Source organism: Chionomys nivalis, chromosome 10, assembly GCF_950005125.1.
Source record: "Chionomys nivalis chromosome 10, mChiNiv1.1, whole genome shotgun sequence".
In the NCBI taxonomy this organism is placed as follows: Eukaryota; Metazoa; Chordata; class Mammalia; order Rodentia; family Cricetidae; genus Chionomys; species Chionomys nivalis.
The window spans coordinates 24,571,120-24,586,265 of record NC_080095.1 but is presented as its reverse complement, the minus strand read 5'-3'; the positions used below and the strand labels follow the sequence as shown (position 1 = coordinate 24,586,265).

The 15,146-nt window shown below is 52.6% G+C and overlaps 1 protein-coding gene across 2 annotated transcripts in view; it reads right to left on the bottom strand.

Annotated features, from left to right (window-relative positions):
- Itpk1 (inositol-tetrakisphosphate 1-kinase) overlaps positions 1-9,122 on the bottom strand; it is a 137,577-nt gene extending 128,455 nt beyond the window's left edge. For both annotated transcript variants that reach the window (XM_057783164.1, XM_057783165.1), the window contains exon 1: positions 8,891-9,122. In XM_057783164.1, the coding sequence (XP_057639147.1) occupies positions 8,891-8,985 (95 nt within the window). In that variant the 5' untranslated portion in view covers positions 8,986-9,122. The remainder of the gene's footprint in view (positions 1-8,890) is intronic.
- Positions 9,123-15,146: the final 6,024 nt, after the last annotated feature.

Here is a 15,146-nt window from a genome sequence, read left to right as displayed (position 1 = left end):
AACACAGCCCTTCAGAGGCTTGGCAGCCACATGCCCAAAGCCAACCCTCCCATTTTCCCAGCTTGGGTCTAGGAGCACATGAATACCAACCACACACAGTCAGCTGGCGAAGCTTCTGGAAGCTACAGAGGAAAACACCTTGGGGCTGTGTTCTCATCTCCGCCCCCCAAGCCCTGTGGTTCCTCAGATATCCGGTACTGCATGTGGCCAGGGCCAGGCCACAGGAACATCTCCTTCCGGCCCCACCAGTGCCCTCCAAGGCAAACTAGCAGCCAAAGGCAAGAAATCTTAAAAGGTGTGGAGAATGGATTTCCCAAAATGTGGCAACCTGCCTGGTGACCCTCCTTGCCTCTCCCCCGATGGCCCAGGGCGCCAGCAAGGCATCAGATCTCAATGATCTCAAGCTCATGGTAGACCTAGTGTGAGCACCCACCAGGGACAGAGAGACCCAGGCATCAAGATCCCACTGTCAAAGACTATGTGCACAGATCACCTGCCTGGCGACCTCTGCTTCCAATGTGCCCATCTAAAAACTCTCTGCTTAAGAAGTAGGGACCTGCCCAGTCTTGGTTTAGCCTACTCAGCCCAGTGCTGCCTACATGTGAGAGTTTTGTTATGAGGTCCAGTAACAGAAGATGACAGCTTGTGTCTTCCAGAAGAATCCACCAGGGCATCCACAAGAAGATCCCCAGCCTGCTTTCCTGGAGAGGCTGCACCTTCTGAGAAGGCTAGATGAAGATGATGAAGATGAAGATATGTGTCTCAACAACAGCCCAGATGTCTTCGGTTGGGCAAGCTGGGCAAGCACTGGTCAGTAGCAAATAAATGACAACCAAAAGGCACAAGTATCAGTTGGGTTCCCACCAGCCCTCGGCTCTGTGCAAGGTCAGCTCACCCATCCCACCCCTGGACCCACACACAGTTCCTGATTTCCTAAACACAAAGGCTGAACTGAGGCAGACTGTCCTCAGCCCCCAGACCACGGTGGCAGCTCCTTCGGACGGTAGGAAGATCACACGGCCACACCACATGGCTTCTATCACACTTTCAAGGAACAGGCTCTGGATGTGGACACCAGCCTGCAATTATACCCAAAGATGCCTGCTTTTTCCTAGATAACTCCCTTCTGTCAAGTGGAACTCACAGCCGTGACCAAAGCAGCCAGATCTGTAGCTCCTAGGCAGGGGACTCGGTCCACTCTGCGAGTCTTTAGGCTCCTGGGGGTGGGGGGGCTCTCAACCCCTCTTACTAAATACCACCTCCCCAGAGACACCTTCTCTTATCAGAGCACTAAGTGGCCTCAGCTACATAATCCTATACAGTTTGCATGCATCCGGGCTCTCACGGCACCTTGCAGTGTGTGACTTGCCTGAGAGGGGGCTCACTGGCAGGTCCGCAGCACCAGCGGCTAAAGAGCAGAATCCAGCACAGGTGCACTGGGCAGACACTCGGAATTTGTTGAGCTAACCCAGGCCTTATCCCTTCCTCCTTCCACAAGTCCTACCTCTGGGGCTTCCCTCCCGACCAGAGTACTTCAGGGTCACGAGCTTCAGCTGAGCCACAGAGATCAACAGAGGCCCCATCTTACTCCTCTGAGTAACCATGAGCGCTGCTGTACTTACCGGCACCCCAAATCTCTCCCTTCAAGGAGCCTACTTTTTTAAAAGAGACAAGATGCAAAGCCTAGCCGTGGGGTTGGGGGTGCTCACGGAAGAGCAGATGCCGTGAAAGAGGAACAGTATTTCCCAGAAGCTCTCGGGGAAAGCCTTTGGCTCGTGGATTCTGACTCACCCTCCAGGGACAACTGGAGGCTTAGCAGAGTCCATTAGGTGTGCCCTGGGACACTCTGAGCGGTTTAGAGGGTGTGGCACCCAGCATGCATGGGCCTGGACAGGGAGGTGGTTAAGAAAGACACAGAGGTGCTGAGAATTGGGGCGGGCGGCGGGGGGGGGGGGTCCCTCCTGGGAGTGATTCTCAAACCTTCACCGATCCGGAGACAGATCTACCCTACTGAACCTTCAAAGCAGGTGGTGGGAGGGTATCGTGGGGTGGGGGAGGGGGTATCACAGTCTGCAGCTTGGCACCATAAGGGGCCCAGACACCAGCCTGTGAGGCCCTGCTGGGGAGGTGCAGGCCACAAAGGCTGCTTTCTGAGAAGGCTCAGAGCAGGCAAGACAAAGCCCCAGACAAATTCAAATAGCCCAATGGGAATGGCCAGACCCGCTCCAAAACAATTATACCCTCACTCCCAGCTCCCAGGAAGGGCCTGTTTGCTAGGAGATTGTAGTTCCAGCTGATAGGAGGGGCATGGGCCTTAAAGCAGAGCCTACTGTGTGACCTGGTACCAGCCTCTTCGCCCAGCAGGTCTCGCTTTCTCTCGCCAACACCCTCCCTAAGGCCCACTCTTCAGGAGCACTGAGAAGGAAGGCTGGGGTAGACCCGGTGCAAGAGAAAGGAAGAAGGCCGTCAAAACACGGCTCTTCCGGCGAAGGATCTGCTTTCTAAAGAGAATATTACTTTTTTAAAAAGAATGTGCCAGAGCGTTCTCTCAGAAGCCTGTTTACCACAGCGAACAAGAACAAAACCCCTCCTTACATCCAGTCAGGAACCACACCACAAAGCTTCAGCAGAACGTCCCAAACCTGCTAATTCACGTGACGGAAAGCAGTGGAGCCCGGGAGACCTGATGATTAGGAACGGGACACCCAGGGTCGTGAGCCCAGCTGTGCCTCGTGCCTGCTAAACCCCTCAGTCTCACGAGGCGAACTCAGAACAGCACTTCTCACCCCTGCCTCTGGCCAGGCACTGTGCACACGGCGAACATGTGGGTTGTGTCCCCGCCCACCCTGTCACCCACTGGAACTGAAACAGTAAAACTGCTTCAGAACTGCAAGAAAAAGTAGAGCGTCTGTGACCTCTGACCCAGCAGCACTCCTCTGGCAATGCACACGCAGACAAGGGATGGGGCACCCACTGTCAGACTGGCCAGGCCAGCAGAAGCCAACCCCAAGAGAAGAAAAATGTCCATTCTTTGAAGAGCTGAACCACACTGCCATTAATACACAAACACGCGCGCACACACACACACACACACACACGCAACGATACAGAAGCCCCAAAGGAAGCAGCAATGTGGAATTTCTCCAAGACACACAATCCCATGCACCAAGCAATTATAACCACTGTGAGAATGGGGGCTGACTGCACGTGTCCCTTTGGTCACATCAACACCCATGGAGACAGCCTGCTGAGTTCCCTGAGCAGTTGAACTCGGGGCCAAGAAAGGACAGGCTGGCTTTTCATTATGTGTTTTAGGCCCTCTGAATTTTGCAGCATGTGCCTGTATTTTAAAAAGGAGTGCGGGGCGCCGGGCGGTGGTGGCGCACGCCTTTAATCCCAGCACTCGGGAGGCAGAGGCAGGTGGATCTCTGTGAGTTCGAGGCCAGCCTGGTCTACAAAGGGAGTTCCAGGACAGGCTCCAAAGCTACAGAGAAACCCTGTCTCGAAAAACCAAAAAAAAAAAAAAAAAAAAGGAGTGTGGGGGAGGGGAGGAATGGTGGTGCACACCTTAAATGCCAGCACTGGGAAGCAGAGGCAGGCAGATCTCTGTGAGTTTGAGGCCAGCCTGAACTACGAAGCAAATTCTAGGTCAATCAGGGCTATATAGCTCAGGCTGGCTTTGAACATGCTACACGGCCGGCCTTGAACTTCGGATCACCCTGCCTCCACCTTGGGTGTGCTGTGATTACAGGAGCATGAACCACAACACCCCATTTTATGCAGTGCTGGAGATCAAACCCAGGTACTCTGCATACTAGGCAGGTAAGCCATCTACCAATTGAGCTGCATCTCATGTCCTAAATAAATAATAAAAAGGAGAAAACCAGGAATGTTAGCTAATAATAGTAACAGGATTATTAATGAAGATGGCATTTTCACAACGCATAGAATGAACTCTCCTGAATGACCAAACCAAAAAAAAAAAAAAAAAAAAAAAAAAAAAACACAATGAGACTACCTCCTTTACATTCATAATTTTCTCAGAGTCTCCAGCTAGGAGGCAGCAGCAGCCTGCCAAAGGGGGTTGTAAGAACCAGAGCCAAGTGGTAAAGAAGAGCCATCAGGCAGAGTGGGCCACTCTTGACCGGATCCAACAACCTGAGGTTCAGTTACATCAACCCCATCCCCTAGCAAGATGGTCAGTAAGCCCGTACCACAGACCCTGCCGGCAAACTGCCAAATCCAAAATCACCAAATCTACAAAGTCAAATGGGCATCATCACATGGGTGGTGAATTGTGAAGCCAGACCTGGAAACCTCGGCAATTTTATCCAAGACTGGATGTCTTCCCCCACAGCAGGTCAACAGTGAAGGGCTGGGGGAAAGGGTTGATTTGCAAGGCTGGGTTACATTTTTCATGTACTGCTGGGAAGTGAACCTGACTCAGGGTGCCTCCCTCCTGCACGGCTCTGAGACCATGGCAGAGCCAGCCACAGAAACATACGAGAAAGAGCCGAGCCCAAGCCGGAGACCAGCTCATTCAGTCCTCCTGCAATCTCCCAGAATCTCAGCCCAGAATACTAAGCTATTCCAGCAGAGAGCGAGCTCCAGATGGCCTTGTTTTAAGGAATGAAATAGGGCTGGGGTGTAGCTTAGCAGCACTTGCCCGTCATGCATGGGTCCAATTCTCCGGCATAAACACAAGGACTGCAAGGTACGCTTGGAAAACCTGTAACCCCAGCACTGAGGAGGAGGTCAAGGCAGAAGGAACTCAAGTTTCTGTTTCCTTGTTTTAGTTTGCTTTTCTTTTTCTTTTCTCCCCACCCCCCAGACAGGGTTTCTCTGTAGCTTTGGAGTCTGTCCTGGAACTAGCTCTGTAGACCAGGCTGGCCTCGAACTCACAGAGATCCGCCTGTCTCTGCCTCCCCAGTACTACTAGGAACTCAAGTTTAAGGCCAGCCTAGACTACATAGTGAGACTTTGTCTCCAAGGGGGGGGGGGAGGATAAGTTAGAGTCGATACCAAATTCCAAGCCCTGTGAACACCACTGTATTCCAACACACTGCCTGATACCTAGCCTGGACTACAGAAAGCGCTTGGTACACATAAGCATCAACAAACTCCTGGGTCCTTTCCAAGAACTGTATAAACAGGGCCCTGGTGGGTAAGGACTTTGAGATGGTTTGGTCTGAGATGTCTCCCATAAGCACATTTCTTAAACACTAAGCTAGCCCTGGTGGACTCCAGGCTTCTCAAGGATAAGAGCCTCCCAGACACACTGCAAAGGTCTCTAAAAAGGCCCTGTTTAGCAAGGAAGAGACACTGGGCAAGCAGGGAGATTGCATCCTCCAATAAACAGATTTAGGCTTAGCCGGGCGGTGGTGGCGCACACCTTTAATCCCAGCACTCGGGAGGCAGAGATAGGAGGATCTCTGTGAGTTCGAAGTCAGCCTGGTCTACAGAGCGAGTTCCAGGACAAGCTCCAAAGCTACAAAGAAACCCTGTCTCAAAAACCCAAAAGAAAAGAGGGAGGGAGAGAGAGTAGGCTGGGCTCACAGAAGCCTTCCAACTGGCGGCACGGGTCCTCACAGTTCTCAAGTCTCAGTTTCCCCATTTCTACTAGAAAGCTTGCGAGAGCTAAGTCACACGTCACACATCGTTAAGAACTACAGTGGAGCTGGGTGTGGTGGCTCACTTTTCTAAGCCTGGCACTCAGGAGGCTGAGGAAGGATGGTCCTCGTGAGTCTGAGACCAGAAGGATCTGGTAGAGTGATGTGCTGTCTCAAACCAAACACGAATGACAGTGAGGACAGACAAGGCTCACCACGACCTCACACCAAAGGGTCCTCCACTACCTACAACACAGTCCCCTGGAGAAAGACTGAGAAGAGCCGAAGGAGAGGCTTATACACCAAAGAAGGAAACCCAAGGCAGCTATCCTCAGCTGGGCACGCCCAAGGCTCAAGCCAGCTCCTCTTCTTCACTTCCCCTGAAACCTCAGCTGCACATCTTGGAAAAGCCATAGAGAGGAGGGATGAGGGGGCTCCCCAGGGACCCCTAGGTGAGGGACAGAGAGGTAGGTGGAAGGGCAACCAGAGCACGCTCCTGTGCTTGGGAGAAGACTCCGGAGCAACAGGAATAAACAAGGCCAACGTAACAAGTTGGTCCAAAGCTCATCTGCTGGCCAGCCAGAGGCCCCTTCCTATCAGGACAGATAATTAAAAGGTTGACTTTTATACCTGCCTATATGACAGGTGGGGCACCTCCCAGGATATGGAAGTGGCCTGCTCACTCCCTTCAGGAAAAACAGACTGTGTAAGCTGCTGAGGACACAGCTCAACCTTGCAAGGAAAAGTGTCCCTAGAGACTGCGAGCAGCAGCTGAACCCTTGGACATTAACAAAGGTAGGAGTGCCTGAAAGGAGAGGCTCTGCCCTCTGAGCCAGTCGCAAGGTCTCCAGGGTGGACTGTGAGCTCTTAAAGAAAAGAAGAAGTATGGACCCTGCCCCCCTGGCATCCACTTCCCTGTCTGTAAAATAAGGGCTAGGAGGCGATCTCCTCTGGTCAAAATAGGATTTTTTTTTACAAGGCCTGCCATTAAACCACTCATTCCAGTGCAGCCTAGGAGTCCTCCCTGCACGGATACTGCTCCAAACATTTGGAACAGAGTTCAAGTCTTTTCCCAACATCCCCAGCCCTCTTCGTCAGGAAATTCATAGACAAGTCACCATCCGCCAGTACAGAAGCGCTGCCCTTCAGCCTCTGAATGTCAGGAACAGGACGGTGCCCGTTCACAATGTCTCCGATGCCACTCTGACAACTCCTGCGTTCACAATAAACAAAACACAGTAAAGGGGATGGGGGGGGGTGTCACTATCTCAACAGTTGTTTAGTTAAAGGTACGGCCACTAGGGGGCACTGCCTTGAAAGTAACGAAGCAACAGAAAAACTCTGGTGTTTTCCTTCTTAAGCTTCAGCTACAAAGCATCTAAGGCTATACTAATAAAAAACCCACATTCCTGGACTGCTAGAGGGGCCCGGGGACCTTCTGCCATCTCTCTGAAGCCAATACTGGGGCAAAGGAAGGCAACTAGACCTCGAATTCACAACCCTTCCTGAGAAATGAAGGCTTGATGAACATTTTCCTGCAATGGGCTGACACCCTGGGGTGCCCTGGGTCCCCCTGGCCTCTTTAAAGACAGGAGAGCCCAGGAGAAGAGCTAGCCAAACTGCAAGTCAGGCAGTGAGTACTTAACCCTTAAGCCTCAGCTAGGTCTGTTTTGCTGTAGTCTACTAAGTTCAGAGTAAAACAGGCCAGTCAAGGCCAAGCCTCAGGTGTAGTAGAAGGGTGACCCTTCCTGCTATCAATAAACAAGGTACAAGGATGAACTGAGATTTCCCAAGAATTATATGGCAGCAGGGGGAGCTCTGGTCCCCTCACGTCAGAACCGGACTTCCAGAACATGTCAGAGGGGCTTCTCCAAAATTCTCTGCTCTCTAGAGCATTGTCTCACAGTGTGTTTATTTACGGTACAAACGTCCAACTGTCCTTTCAAAAACTGGTCCATAAGCCCTGGGCTTTTCCAAAGCTCTGGCTCTGAGTTCCTCTTGATCTCCTTGTGAATTCTGGGATGCACTGAATGCCTGGCCGGCCATGAAAAGCCTGCTTTCTCCTAAGAGGCCTGTCTGGGAGACTCCTCCAAAACCACAAGGGGACCAAGGGGTGCAGAACCAGGGCCCCCTTATAAACAGGTACATCCCATCCTGGGGGAGGGGGGAGCAGCAGGCTCTCGAACAGCTATGCGGGGCAAAGTAATGCTGCCAGGCCTGCCTCTCTGTGCCAGCCTAGACTGCTACTCACCTCTGTGCACCAAGGGATAAGGAATACCAACTGCTCAATTCTCCAAGATTTGGGAGCCCATCACAAATAAAAGTACAACTGAAGTCCATTTTCAAAAGTCAAATCTACCAAGTGGAAACATGATTTAACAAAAGGCTTCCGCCCCGAGTTTGCAGAAGGCTTAGGGGACTGGATTCTCTTAGGCTTTTTTTTTTTTTTTTTTTGTAAGGAGGCTGTGACCAGCGGCTATTCAGAGAGGCAAGGCACCCCTGACTCAAGACACTCTGCACCTCTGTAATGTATTAAGAACAAGATCTATCAAAATCCCCGGTCTCTGCCACCGAAGCATCGATACAGTGAGAACTAGGCGGTCAGCCCAGAGGGCAGAGGACAATTCTACGGTCCACGGGTCCACCCATCACTCTCTATGCTCTGCCACTCGTTGACCCTGGGACCACAGGCAGGTACCCCACCTCTCTGTTGATGGGTGTCCCTCTTCTCAGACACGTGGCCCAGAATCACCACCCTGGCTGATTTGCAAGACTACTGCGAGGCTCTAATGAGACAGCAAATCAACACAGACAAACCAAGTATCGCTACTCATTTCAACTGGGTTTAAACCGGGTGATACGCAATGACAGCTTCAGGAGCTGTGCACACGCGAGGCACGTAGTAGGCTTCACACAAACGCGGGTACCCTGACCTGCTAAGGGGAAGGAAAGGGAGGAAGAAAAACACACCGGTCCAAAAAGTACCCTCAAGCCTCTGACTGACGGCGTGGACTCCCCGATTTCCCGGGTTCCGCCGCCCTGGACGATCGGGGAGCTCCCGGCACGACCCCGGTGCACCTGAGAGCCGCGATCCGAGTCCATCGCCCACAGCAGCCACGCTCCCCTCGGACACAGCCCGCGGCCCCCCGCGGTCCCCCGGCTGCTCGGAACCAGCCTCCGCGCGCACTGCTCCTTCCCGGGTCGCCGTCGCCTGCCCCGCGCCCGCCGAGGGCAGCCGGGCTCCGGCGGCGAGGGGTCTCCCAAGCCGCGTCCCTCCTCACCTGCACAGCTCTGCGAAGGCCTGGAAATTGAGCTTCTTGACTTTCTTCTCGCTCAGCCAGTAGCCAACTCTCTTCCCTTTCAGGAAGGTCTGCATCTTCTTCCTCCTCGGCCCGGGAGCCTGGGTCCGGAGGAAATTGCCCACAGGCCGAGCGTGTGGGGCCGGCGCGCGCCGCGAGCGTGCGGGCACCTCCTCCGGTGGCGGGGACGCGGAGCGGGCTATAGCGCGCGGTCCTACCGGGCGGGGCGGCGGGCGGGGCGGGCCGGGGCGGGGCAGTGGCCGGGGGCGGAGGCTCAGCGCGCCGCGCCACTGGCTGGGCCCGGCGGGTGGGCGCGCACCGTCGCCGCCCCGCCCCCTCCGCCCCGGGGGGCTCGCCTGCGCCGGGACGTGCGCCCCGCAGCACCGCGCGCCGCCTGAGGGCTCCAGGGATCCGGGACCGCGGCCCGTGACCGCACCCGTGCCTCGAGCCCGAGGAGGAGCACGCCCTCCCGCGGCGCCGGCTCCCCCACCCTGCGCGTGCCTCTCGGGCGCGCGTGGACCCCACGGGGCGCGCGCCGCCGCGTCCCCCGCCCTCCGTGCCCCGGTGCTCGCGCACACGCGGGGGCCTGGAGCAGAGCTCCCGAAGAAGGAAGCACGAACGGCCGCCAGGGGGAGCCGCTGAGTCTTAAAGGCGCCGCCGCTAGTGGCGGGGTGCTGGATGGTGGCCAGTGCAGAGTCCGGGGTGAGGGAGTCGTGGTGTGGGCGCCTTGTGTATGTCTTGGAGGGTGGCCAAACCACTGGGCGTCGTTGTTCCTTGGCAGCCCAGGGGGATTGCCCCGGAGGCAATTCGTTGCAATTGTCCTGTAATATTTCCACAGCTGACTCAGGTTCACACTCTGGGATACCCTATAACCGAGAGAGAAGAGGGACTGGGACTCGAAGACGCAAGAGTGCACGGAGCATCTTCAGGAGGGGCTTTTCTTTGCCAGTTGAAGGGGCATCGATCAGCTTCTGTCTCAATCCCTGGATTCTCTGAGCCACCTGCCCTGCCCCGGTCCATGGGGTAGCATTCCAGCCATCAGAATGCTTCAGGCATAGGAAGGAGAAATTAGAGGCTCTTCCCAGACACATGGGTTTCCCGTGGCGGGGGTGAGGAGAGACACTTTTAGGCTTTGGAAATAAAGGCAATTTTTGAATGTCTGACATGATTAAAATGCTTGGATTGAAGACAGAGAAGTGAATGTTGTTAGTAGAAAGACAGATATGGGCCTTAACACGACTGGAGTCAGATTGAGTCCTCCGTGTAGAGCCTGACCTTGGGCGGTGTCCTTGTACCCCCCCCCCCTTGGTTCAGTTTTAGCAAGAATCCTGCTGAGTCAGAAAAGTTCTCCAACCTCGGTATCAGATCACCTCGGCCTGCCTACAGTAAGAATCCTGTCAGCGGGGCTGAGGAGATGATGGCTCAGATGGTAAAGGCACTTGTGGCTAAACCTGACAGCCAGGGTTCAGTTCTCCAGGACTCACAGAGTAGGAGAGAACTAACTCCCATGTTATCCTCTGACCTACTCTCATGTGGTAGCACACACACACACACACACACACACAAATAAATGTAAATAATAATAATAATCCCATCAAGTAAATTGAACCAGAACCCCGGGGAGCCCTGAGGGTTTTGCTCAGGAACTCTCCGCCCACAGGTGCCCCATTCTGCTCCTTGGCAGTGACTTCCCTCCTTTGCTTGTAGCCAGAGTGGAGCTCGGGTGTTCCCCTGCTGTGAGATCTGGGTGCTTCTTAAATAAAGACTAGTGGGTTTAATTTTTCTTTTAATCGGAGAAAGGGATGGGAGGGGGTTAGAAGCAGGGTGGTCCTGGAAAGCAGGGACTGTGTATCCTGGACCAAGGGAGCCAGAGGGCCAGGGGTGACAGCGTCAAGGTTCAGCTCCGAGCCTCAGGAAGGTTGTTTCTGTGGAACATCATGGCCAGCCTTGGACTGAAAGAAGAAATGGGGACAGGAAGTCCGAGGCAGTGAAAGAAAGGGCTAGGGAGCAAACAAACGGGCGACAGTAAAGGGTCTCCCTGCTGAAGTCACCATGGTGCAGGCTGAGTTTCTGAGGAGCCCGGCATCTGAGTGGTTCAGGGTGCTCGCTTGAGTTCCTTCCTGTCCTCAGCAGAAGCAGGGAATCCAGGGTGTGGCGGGGTAATGCTGTCCTTGGAGTCCAGAGATGAGTAAGGCAGAGGCACAGAAGCTGTCAACTCCTGGAGCATGTGATGAGGGCCCTGTGAGAGATGCAAGGCACAGGGCAGTCTGTCCTCTTTGCTGAGTGGCTTGAAACTGTGACATTGGAAGACGAGAAGAATAGGAGTTTGGGATTAGGGGCCGTTTTCTAGATAGAAAGCCGAGTAAGTGCAGCGAGCAGTTCAGGGGATGAAAGGACAAGAACTATGAACCTAGAAGGGAAAATACCCGTCTAGGAGTATGGGAGGGGTAGCCAGGGGGGTTGGGGAAGACACCAGGGACTGTATCCTGTGGTCGCCTCCTAATGCGAGCTAGCCGATGTTGCTCTGCTACCTTCATCTGGAAAATGAGCAGAAAATACCCCACTTGGAGTTTCCCACAGGACTGAAGGTCCTAGCAGGGACCTGGCCTTCAGGGCAAGCGTGCGCAAGGTCCTAGAAGTTCCCTGGCTCACAGGAAACCCTTTAAGACCTAGCCTCAGGAGATGCTTTATTCCCCGATGAACCTGCCCCAACCCTTCTTCCTCCTGGCCTTCTGAGCCGTAACTAAGAAAGGTTTGTTCCCGCTAAGAGTTCCAAAGTGACCGGGGAGGCCCACCCACTTGCTAAGTGATTTAGCAGGTCCCTAGCCTTCAAATCTTCTGTGTTCTAACTGAGGAGTAAACTCTGAAGAAAAGCACTCCAGCCGGGTGGTGATGGCGCACGCCTTTAATCCCAGAACTCGGGAGGCAGAGTTAGGTGAATCTCTGTGAGTTCAAGGCGAGCCTGGTCTACAAGAACTAGTTCCAGGACAGCTAGGGCTGTTACACAGAGAAACTCTGTCTAGAAGAAAGAAAAGAAAACAAAAGAAAAGAAAAAGAAAGGAGAGAGAGAGAGAGAGAGAGAGAGAGAGAGAGAGAGAGAGAGAGAGAGAGAGAGAGAAAGAAAGAAAGAAAGAAAGAAAGAAAGAAAGAAAGAAAGAAAGAAAGAAAGAAAAGCACTCCAGGATACAGACTGGTGGCTGTGATGTCCAAACTGCGCTATGTTCTGATGCTGTGATGCTGTCTGTAGTGGGGACTGGGTTAGGGTGGTGGTCTCTCGGGCAATAACTTCAGGGAAACATATCTTAGGAGTCCTAATCCACCTCAGCTTCTTCTGTTGTCCAGGTGGGAAAGAGGCTGCCTAGCTGGAAGCGCCGTGCTAGAGATCTGGACAGGTGATTGAGGTAGACACCTTAGGAAGGTGACATTTGAACAAAAGTTCAACAAGGGTCAGCAAGCAGTGAGGCAGATACCTGACGGGTGTGAGACTAAGGAACAGCGAGTACCTGGAGGTGGAGCATGAGTCTGTTAGCTGGGGACAGTGAAGAGGCCAGCTGGCTGGAGTCGCAGGAGCTTAGGAGGGGATAGTGGGGGAGGAAGGTACCAGATAACAAAGGGCTGGGGGTCTCCTCCGCTAAATGTGATGGGAGTCTCATTATGACAATAGACCTTGTCTGGTTTTACTTGGATCACCTGGCTGCTGTGTTGAGCCACTGTCAGGGAAGCAAGAATAGGGGAGAAAGACAAGCAGGAGGCTGTTAGAGTAGCCCAGGCCAGTGATGACGGTAGCTCGGCATGGTCAGACTCAGAGGGAAAGGAAGGGAAAGCCCATGGCATCTGCTCTGAGTGGTACGTGCAACTGCATCCGTGTTTTGGATCCTGGCCTAGATGACGGCAGAATGGAGTCACCAGCTATGTAGACAGGGAGACAAAAGGAGGCACCCGTCTGGGGCCTCCAATCAGGAGTTCTACCAGCTATTCAGTAGAAAGACAGCAAGCGTGAAGGCGTGAAGGCAATCGATGAAAGAGGCTGGAGTTAGGGCTGTGACTCAGGCTGGAGATAACATCGGGAGGTGTGGTGTGTGCATTGAGATGTTGCTTGGAGCTACAAGACTGGATGAGATCACCTAGGGTGTGAGTGTAGGCAGAGGAAAGGGCAAGGATGGAGCCGAAGGGCATGGTTCAGAGGCTGGGAGGAACAGGACCCAGCAAAGCCAGGAAGGAATGGAAGGAAAGCCAGGAGAATGTGTATTCCAGGGAGCCCAGTCAGGGAAGCCCCTCTGGCAGAGAAGGACCACCAGCTAGAGAACAAAGCAAAGACTGATAGCGATCTTCATTTGTGGCCCTCAGAAGAACAGATATCAAAGTGTCTCTCAGATATGTTATTTTTAAAAGGAAAAAACACCTGGGTAGTGGTGGCACATGCCTTTATTCCCAGCACTTAAGAGGCAGAGGCAGACGGTTCTCTGTGAGTTTGGGGCCAGCCTGATCAACAGAATGAGTTCCAGGATAGCCAAGGCTACACAGAGAAACCCTGTCTTGAAAAATCAAAACAGCTGGGCGGTAGTGGCACACGCCTTTAATCCCAGCACTTGGAAGGCAGAGGCAGGCAGATCTCTGTGAGTTCAAGGCCAGCCTGGTCTACAAGAGCTAGTTCCAGGACAGGCACCAAAGCTACAGAGAAACCTTATCTCGAAGGAATGAGAAAAAAAGAAAAAAGAAAAAAATCAAAACAGGAGAAAAGAGAAAAGAAAAGCCATTTAAGTGTAACAGAGTCTGTAGTAGACTACCTTTGTGTTGGGAAACATGAAGTAAAGAATCTAAGGAGACAGCACCATTGTGAAGGGCTTGCCTCGCAAGCGTGAGAAGCTGAGTTTGACTCCCAGCACCCGCATGAAAAGCCAGGGGTGGTGAAACACACTGTAATCCCAAGACCGGGGAGGCAGAGGTGAGTGGTTCCTGGGGTCACTTGCAAGCCAACCTATCCTAACTTGAGAGCTCTGGGTTGATAAAAGACCCTATCTCAAAGATTTTGGATGGTGTTTCCGAAGATAACTCCCAAGACCATTCAGTGGCCTCCAAGCGCGTGTGTGCACGCACACATACATACACATACACACACACCTGCACACATAAACCCATGAACACACATTTAAAAAAAAAAGGTTAGGGAAGCATGAACCCTACTACTTTTGTGTGAACAGAGATCGTTTCATTCTGAAAAGTTACATAAGAATACAGATTGGAGGGAGAGGTGCCTTGTTTTTCACTGCATATTTATTGAACTAATAAAATATTTTGGATTTCTAGGAAGACTACTCAATGGGTAAAGTGCTTGGCTTGAAGCATGAGGACCTGAGTTCAGATACCAAACACCCATAAGAGACCTGGGGGTGGCAAGGGATGTCTGTAACCCCAGCTCTGTGGTAAAGACTGGAGGAGTCCTAGAGTTTGATTGACAGCCAGCCTAGCCAATTGTTGAGTTGGTGAGCTCCAATTCAGTAAGGAGGAGAGAGAGAGAGAGAGAGAGAGAGAGAGAGAGAGAGAGAGAGTCAGAGTGCACCTTAATCCCAGCACTCAGGAGGCAGAGACAGGCTGATCTCTGTGAGTTTGAGGCCAGCCTGGTCTACAAAAGCTAATTCCAGGACAGGTTCCAAAAGCTACAGAAAAACCCTGTCTTGAAAAACCAAAAAAAAAAAAAGAAAGAAAAAAGAAAAACCAAAGTAATGATAATAATAAATGAAAGAGGGCCTCTAACACTGACTTAGGCCTACACACACATACACACACACAAATACATAAATAAATAATGTTTTTCACCATATATTACTTAATATATGAGGTTGTAGCAAGGGGAAACGTGTAGCTATTACAAACTGGAAAGTCTGTGGCGGGCTGGGCACACTGTGAGTCCAGGACACAGATACTCTGCTAAAGCGACTGCAGAAAGGGACATCGGGAGCACCGGAGTGTGTGCCTCTACACTTTCTTTCCCTTCTAACATTTATTTTAAATTATTTTGTTTCGTGTGCAGGTGTGAGGGTTTTGCCTACCACCACGTGTGCCTGCTGTCCACAGAGGCCAGAAGAGGGCATCAGATCCCTGGCAATGAAGTTACCTTGTGGGTGCTAGGAATGAAAGCCGGGTCACCTGGAAGAGCAGTTGGTGCTCTTAGCTGCTAAGCTATCTCTCCAGCCTCAATTTTCATTTTTTTTCCCAAAGATTTGACTTTTAATTTTGT